Source organism: Ornithorhynchus anatinus, chromosome 2, assembly GCF_004115215.2.
Source record: "Ornithorhynchus anatinus isolate Pmale09 chromosome 2, mOrnAna1.pri.v4, whole genome shotgun sequence".
Taxonomy (NCBI): Eukaryota; Metazoa; Chordata; class Mammalia; order Monotremata; family Ornithorhynchidae; genus Ornithorhynchus; species Ornithorhynchus anatinus.
Genome location: NC_041729.1, coordinates 91,586,247 through 91,594,294, shown reverse-complemented (window position 1 = coordinate 91,594,294; position 8,048 = coordinate 91,586,247). Strand labels below are relative to the sequence as shown.

General features: G+C 51.1%; 1 protein-coding gene across 1 annotated transcript; it reads left to right on the top strand.

The window, feature by feature from the left end:
- Positions 1–3,390: 3,390 nt before the first annotated feature.
- Positions 3,391–6,568, top strand: TCF21 (transcription factor 21). Its single transcript, XM_001507204.4, has 2 exons — positions 3,391–4,260; positions 6,048–6,568. The coding sequence occupies exons 1-2, from the start codon at positions 3,814–3,816 to the stop codon at positions 6,132–6,134; spliced, it is 534 nt and encodes a 177-aa protein (XP_001507254.1). The 5' UTR covers positions 3,391–3,813; the 3' UTR covers positions 6,135–6,568.
- Positions 6,569–8,048: the final 1,480 nt, after the last annotated feature.

Sequence of the window (8,048 nt, the reverse complement as noted above, 5' to 3'; positions counted from 1 at the left end):
TAAGCTCTGGGGTAGATACAAGTTCATCAGGATGGACACGATCCCTGTCCCACATGGGGCTCACCAATCTAATCAAGAAGGAGAATAGGTATTTAATCCCCATTTCACAGAAGAGGAAACTGAGGCACAGAGAAGTAAAGTGACTTGACGGGGTCACACAGCAGGCAATTGGTAGAGCAGGGACTAGAACTCAGATCCTCTGACTGACTCCCAGCCCCCATGCTCTTTCCAATAGACCATGCCACTTATCTTTTCTCCCTTCCTCCCAGCCTTCAGTGGGATCGATTTGTCAGGACCTGGCTTGTGGATAATTCACCTCAGGGCCCAGAGCCCAGCAGGACTGTTGTGGAGTAATTATGGCTAATCTGAAGGGAAAGGACGGCAGACAGAGCAGGGTCATCAGCAGGCCCTTTTTTCCCCCCGCTGCCTTAGCAGTCAAGAAATAACACAGAAGGTGAGGTGTTTTCTGGCCAGGAACAGCACAGCTGCAGGAGGGAAGAGTCCTCTCTGTACTGCTGCCATGCTCACTGGAGGCAAGCAAACTCCCAAAGGGCTCAAAAAATCAGAGTAACATTTGGAAGAACCGGGATGCTGACTCCCACTTACTACCTGCAATCCCACTTTCAATCCTCACCCACATTTCAAGGGATGGAAGAATGTTTGCTTCTGAAGGTCCCACAGATGGCATTGTCTTGCACACACATGGACTAAACCTGGATAGATTTTACAAAAGTACTGGCAAGTGCTCTTTCTACAGAGCCGTTCCGGCCTCTAAAAATAACTTTTGCTTTCCTATCTTATCAACGCTTAGAGAAAAAGGGGGCAATTCAAAGAAAACTGGTTTGCTAGTCATCGGGGAAACATTTAACAGGCCTGCCGGTGTCCTCCTAGAGTTGTCTTGGACTGCTGATAAAATTATTGCACTTTATAGCCTCAGTTGCAGGTCATTTGTGCGTGAAGACAAAAGCAACTTCAACTTGATATTGCTGTCATCCTTGCTGTGGGAAGAGTCCTTTTCCTGGCTTATAACATCAATCACTTGCCCCATAAATCTTAGTGTTGGATGTGGCCATTTAAATCTCCACCTGCACAAACAACAGAAAATAAGAAAGCCCATAAATCTCTACACTGGTGATTAGCAAAATTTGGATCCACTGTGAGGATGTTATAGTGAAGCGGGAAGGGAACAAACCCTAATTCATTAATAAAGACTGATATGCTGACAATCTGTTTAGTTTCCAGCGCAAGGAAAAAGCAAACAGGGCACTGCTAGCAAAACAAAACGTCCGAGGTTAGTGAATTCCCCACAGAGCCCAGGGTTTAGAGATATGATATCTTAATGTCCTTATCCTATGGCGAGGGGTTTGCTATCTGTAAGCCAAATGGGAAGAAGCTACTCTCCGTTTAGATCTCTTCTTCTGGACTCCATAGGTCCAGGGAAAAGCCTGAAGAAGGGCCCGTAAGAGAGTTTCACCACTTTCTGTTCCTCGCTTTCGTTTTGGAAGTTTCAGGCAGCCCTCAGGAGGGATTTACTTTCTCATGGAGCCTAAAGAGTTTGCCTTGGGGACAACTGTTTTAGGCTGTGAGTGGATCGAGATGGATCAGAAACCCCCACAGACCACAGTCGCTCCCCATCAGGATGATGCAGGGGACCTTCCTGTGGGAGGAGGGGGAAAAGGATGGGGCCTTAGGGGGATGGGGGAAAAAGGATGGGACGGCAGGAGGTGGAAGCAAAGGATGGGGAAGTAGGGGGGCGAGGGGGACAAAAGATGGGACAGCTGTGAAGGGACAAAAAGGATGGGTTGGCAAAGGGTGGGGGCAAAGGATGGGATGGCAATGGGGGGGGGAAGGATGGGGCAGCAGGGGCTAGGGGACAAAGGAGGGGGTGGCAGTGGGTGGAGCCAAAGGATGGGATGGCAGAGGATGGGAGGCAAAGGATGGGCAGCAGGGGGTGGGGCATAGGCTGGGGCAGCAGAGGGAAGGGGGCCAAGAATGGAATGGCAGGAGGTGGGGAGCAAAGGAAGGGGTGTCAGGGAGTGGCAGTGCGCAGGGGTGAAGGGGTGCTCCAAGTTTCAGGGCTAGAAAGGTGACTCTACAGCTAAACTGCATCCCGGGACCCCACAGGTTAGCAATGGAAGAGTAGGGGGAACTTCAGAAAGCCGGGTTCCTTTACTAAGGAGAGGGGCTGGGGAGAGCTCCCCAAATACCCCCCGGCCTTCATTAAGGAGGGAAAGGAGAGATTGTCTAGACCAAGAGAAGCATTTGGACTATGTATATGCATAGTTTCTTTCTAATATATAATATGTAATTATTCTGTCTGTATTAGACAGAAACTTGGGTAGCCTTTTAATTGGTTTGGGGGTTCTTATTCATCATAGGTAAGTGTGCTCTTTGCATGAGTGCTAATTAGACACCTAGCTAGTTCTTTCTCAGGAAAATACTTTTCTAAATGTATATATATTACCGTTTGTGTGTATGTGTATTTATGTGCATCTGTGTTTTTTATGTACGTGGGTGTGCGCATGCACGTGCATATAGGCTGATGAGGGGGGTGGAGAGGAGACAATCTAAGGAATTACGTCGTATCTACCCTAGCGCTCAGTACAGTGTTTGGTGCATCGTAAATGTAAGCTCGTTGAGGGCAGGGAAAGTCACTCTTTATTGTTATATTGTACTCTCCCAAGCTCGTAGTACAGAGCTCTGCACATAGTAAGCGCTCAGTAGATATGATTGAATGATTAAATTCCACAAATTATAATTATTATGGTACTCTGATCTTCCATTCCATCCTAAAGCAAACCTGCCCTCTCGATCACCCGGGGGGACAAAGGAGCGGGTCCTGCTGCCGACTCCTGAGAAACTGTTTTAAGGGAGTGGGTTTCCTCAAGCGGTGGGAGGGCCTCTCTTTTTTTTCTGTGGAGGCAAGAAGGTTGAGCTCTGAAGACTTAGGGCTGGTGAGGGCGGGTTTTGGAGGGAGGATGGAGCATCCTCCCCCACTGGTGGGTTTACCCTGATGAGCAGGGGGAGGGGATTCGAGAAGGGGTGGCTCACAGCCCTCACATGAAGAGCGAACTAGAAGAGGAGGAGGAGGGGGAGGAGGGAAGGAAGAGGAGAAGGAGGAGGAGGAGGGAATGAGGAGGAGGAGAAGGAAGAGAAGGTGAAGGAGGAGGAGAAAGAGGAGTAGGAAAAGGAGGAGAAGGAGGAGGAGAAAGAGGAGTAGGAAAAGGAGGAGAAGGAGGAGGAGGAGATGGGGGAGGTGGAAGAGATGGGGGAGGTGGAGGAGAAGGGAGGTGGAGACCCTTTGAGGGACAAGTTAGAAATGAGTCGCGGGGGGGGGGGGGCAGGGCAGAGGGGGAGGATTGGGGGAGGTCGGTGAGAGTGTATGTATGAGAGTTCTGCTGTTGAATGTGGGGTTTCTGAGTGTGGCTGAGGCCGAGCTGAGCCCCTCCCCTGGGTTTCAGGGAACCGCCTCTCTATTCCCCAGATAAATTACTAGTGTCCACCAAATTCCTCAGCTCACTCCCTTCCTTGCTCTCTCTTTCTTTCTTTCTCTCTCTCCCCCTCGCTCCTCTGGCTCTGTATCTCACTCTCCGGGAAGTACCCCTATTCCAGGGGGTGGAGTGACTCCTCCCTGCCCCAGGACTCCAAATCCCCCTTCCCAGGAGCGAGCCCAGCGACAGGGCAAGGGAAGATCCGGAGTGGCAATCAAGAGCGAATCCTCCAAACCACCCTGCAGTTGGGGCTCCAGACTTGGGGAGCTCCAGCTCCTCTCCTCCTTCCCTCTTCTGCCCCCCTGCCCCTCTGTCCCAGACCATGTCCACTGGCTCCCTCAGTGATGTGGAAGACCTTCAGGAGGTGGAGATGGAAAGCGACAGCCTGAAAGTGGATTCTAACAAGGAGTTTGGGACTTCCACGGAAAGCAACGAAGAGGGGTCCCTCTGCGAGAGCGGGTCCCCCCAGAAAGGCCGTGCGGGGCCGGGCAAGAGGAGGAAAGCCCCCAGCAAGAAGAGCCCCCTGAATGGAGTGAGCCAAGAGGGCAAGCAGGTCCAGCGCAACGCGGCCAATGCCAGGGAGCGGGCCCGGATGCGGGTGCTGAGCAAGGCGTTCTCCAGGCTCAAGACCACCCTGCCCTGGGTACCCCCGGACACGAAGCTCTCCAAACTGGACACGCTGAGGCTGGCGTCCAGCTACATCGCACATCTCAGGCAGATCCTGGCCAATGACAAGTACGAGAATGGATACATCCACCCGGTCAACCTGGTGAGCTCCCCATAGCCTGGCTTTCTCGTGTGTGTGTATGCGTGTGTGTGTGATATCCGTTTCATGGGAGTCCAGGGAATCGTGGAAACTCCCGCTGTCCCGGCCAATCTCCTTCTTTCCCTACCTTTCTCTCTGTGGCTGCGTTCTTTGCATCCTGCACGGCGCTCTGCACATAGTAAGAGCTCAATACGGCTCACACATTGTAGCCTGGGCCTTGACTGGGTCGGGGGAGGAGGAGGAGAAGGCAGCTTCCCTCGGGAAGAAGATGGAGCAGGGGGGTCCAGCCACCTGGGGTGCCAACTGTCTCTATTGCTGAATCGTACTTTCCAAGCGCCTAGTACAGTGCTCTGCACACCGTAAGTGCTCAATAAATACGATGGAACGAATGAATTCCCGAGGAGATGGACGCGGAGCTCAGGGGAGGGCTTTACTTTCTGGAGGTGACTCTCTTCTCCATCCACGCCCCCTCCTTCCCACCCCCTCCCTAAAACCATTCTCCCAAATGATGTGTTGTTATTCCTTTCAACCTTCAAAAACAGAAAACCCGCTAGAAGGCGGGAGTTCTGAAAACAGCACGGTGTCGAGAGACGCCTCGATCTTTGTCTCTTCTAGGGGAATTTTCTTCCCAAGGCGGGTGAGGGACACGGGTGCAGAGACACCCACCCAGAACCGGGGAATTCGCTCCCTGAAGGTTAGGAAGCTCTGGCTTTAAAGCCAGACTCGTCAATACTGCCAGACCAGGCCAGCGCATCGATCTGTTTAAATCCGGGCAGCCTCTTCAAAAATAAAGAAGAAAAGAAAAGAAATGTTTTTCCGTTCCCCTATCCCTCTCCCTAAGGTGAGGGAAATTATCCTCGTTATCCTTTTTTTAAAATTATAATTCAAACTCAAGCCTTTCCAGGCCAAAGGTCAGGGAAAAGCAGCTCTTTCACGCGCCTATTTTCCTAAAACCAGTCTGTATTGGTCCAGCCTCTAGAACTGTCTTCAAAAGGCTTTGAGGAGAGGGGACGGTGCGAGATTATTTTGCCCGAGAGAATAATTTATCTTGGGTTGAATTAAGATTTTAAAAAAATACCAAGAGCCATTAACCGCTATTCTCTCCTTAAAACTGAAATACTGGGGAAGGCCCTGACACGGAAGCTGGGCTTTTGCGTCTTTTGGAAACCGTATTAATGGATCTCACGCAGGCCCAGGAGAAAAAGCACTCGGGTCCAGAAGACCAGTAGTCTTCAGGGAGCTGGCCCGGTTCAGAAGGCCGATTTGGGCTAGGTTGTGTTCACCGTGGGCTCCCCAGACCCAATCTAATCTTCGGACTGGGACCCCCTCTGGGAGGGCTCACACTCGAATCGAGGACTTGTGAGCCTAGATAACGAGAGATGGACTGGGAATTAGAGGGGGTTCGGAGGAGAGAGGCAGAAAGATAGGAGAAAATCGAAGTTAAGCAGGAAAAGAAGCAAGAAGGGTCCCAACCACCTCTCCAAGTTGACTGTTCTCTAGGCTCAACAGAGGCAGGTCATTTTCAGGCCTAGTTTACGCGGCTACCTGTTCCCTGTCATTTCTCCCTCGGCACCCCCTTCCCCCTCATCCCCGGAAAAAAGGAAAAAAAAAACCTGCCGCCTTCGGTGACCACAGCTTCTAGTTTATCCCAACACACTGCGAATTTTCACACCGACTCAGTTACAAAGATAACGAATTTCTCCTCCACCCACCTCACTCCTAACTCTTCTAAAAATTCCTCCCTCCCTTCCTTTCCCACTTCTCCCCCTCCCCGTCTCTCCTGGCTGCAGACTTGGCCCTTCATGGTGGCCGGAAAACCCGAGAGCGACCTGAAAGAAGTCAACGTGACTCGTTTGTGCGGGACCACAGCATCCTGACCCAGGACCTGCGAGATGGGGAGAGGCGCGCCCCAGGAGGGAGCGGGGAACGAGAAATCCCTCGATCCCTTCCTCTCCCGGCCCCCTAAAGAACACTTAATTAGCGACGAGGAGATTCATTTCCAAAGAGGAGACCAAATGTACATTCAGAAATCCCATCTATTTAACTTTATTACCTTGTACAATGCTCAGCCCCGCCCGGAAGCCTTGCTGGTTCAAGTGCAATACTGTATATAAATACCTATAAGTATATAATAAAAACTACCAACGTGTATCTTTTGTATAATATGTTGTGAAAATGTAGATTCCTAGAATAGATGACTTTGAGAGTCGCAATTATAAAATAATAATTCACTTTAAAAGATATATTTTTTCCTTCAGACAGGTTTTGCTATTTCTGTGAATAAATCTTTCTTTACATTGAAGAAATTCAAGACACGGCTGTATTTTTTTTTCTTTTAAAAGCAGGGATGGAACGAAGGCGTAAGGGGCTGGGGAAGATGCGGGCGGAATTATTGTTTGGAGGTGAAATGGTCGTGTTTGTAGGCACTTTACACTCCACGTCGAGCCCTAGCCAGACGTCCTACCACGGTGTGGGGAGGTGTTTATTTTCTATCCTTATTATGAAATCGCGTTTTAGAGGCTATGGGTGCGTATGTTTTGGAGAGAGGGAAGGGGGGAAGGTTTAACCCTTTTTAAAAAAAAATAACCACTGCCGCTACATTCTGCACCTTTCTTCCATTTTCATTTAGAAGGAAATTTGCTCGAGAGAGTGAGTGCGAGGGGGAAGCGTGTCCGAGGCTTACCAGACAGTCCGGTGCGGAAAGCGGACCTCGCAAAGGAGAAACGTGGACAACAAGGTCTCTAGGCCGAGCTGGCGGGCGGTGTCTCCAACGCTCCGGGAGGCGGTGGCGGTTTGTATCCTTTCCAGGGGTGGAATTCAACTAAGCAACCTAGGGTTCCCCTCGAGGAGAAAAAGGAGGCCCCGAGAGATGTGGGTCTGAGAACTCTGGTCTGAGTTTATCCAGGGCTGGCCTCTCCCCCCTCTCCCCGGCCCCGCTTTAACGGGGTGTTATTATTCTCATGCATGGGACGGTGGGGAGAGGGGGGTTGGGGGTGACGAAGGAGTTTCCTTGGCAGGGCTTCCGCCTTCCTCGGATTTTTAATTTAAACATCTTCCAGCCTATTGATCAGCTCGTCTGGGAGGAGATTAGGCTGAGATAAACAGAGCGATTTACCCAGGGAGCGAGGGGGCCGTGCCATTGGAGGGGAGCGGCGGCTGATGCTCCAAATTGCACCGGGGCTGTTTAATGTTCCAGGGTTATGACCGTAGTGTTTACAAGATGTCTTCGGTTATTTATATTGTTATTACTAGCAGAGGGCCTTTAAATTTCCGCTTCACTTGCTCTTTCTGTCGATGTCCTCATCGCCCCCCTCCCGCCCCCCACTCCGCACCCCGCTCTGTTCAAATTAGTGCTTTTATTGGATTTATTGACACCCCTCCTACCCGTCACCCCAGTCCTCAACACGCCTCCCCAAGGCAGAAGGGTAGCCTTGGGCCATTGCTGGGGGAATCTGGGAGGTGAAGGTGGGAACGTGCAGCTCCGAGATAAACCACGTTTATAAACTGATGGTTTTACGTTCTATAGACCTGGGGAGAGGAGGCCGAATCACCAATAGGCTCCCTCGGGTGGCGGATGTTTCTTTTCTGTAGGTTTCTGGTTTTCTCCGACACCCCTATCTAGATTGGAGCCTCCACTATCCCCGCTGCACCTGCCTTGCATTTTTTCCTCGAAGGTCCAGGTGGTGACGAGCCTCCCAGGAACAGGGCCCAAAGCATCAATTTCTGACACTGTATCCGTCTGGGAGTAAGTCAGGGTTCCCCGTTTAGCCGTGGTTGGGCTGCGGCCTTGC

Coding starts and splice junctions, on each gene's coding strand:
- TCF21 (XM_001507204.4), top strand. CDS start 3,814: ATGTCCACTGGCTCCCTCAGTGATGTGGAAGACCTTCAGGAGGTGGAG. Junction 4,261..6,047: donor ACATCCACCCGGTCAACCTG/GTGAGCTCCCCA, acceptor TCCTGGCTGCAG/ACTTGGCCCTTCATGGTGGC.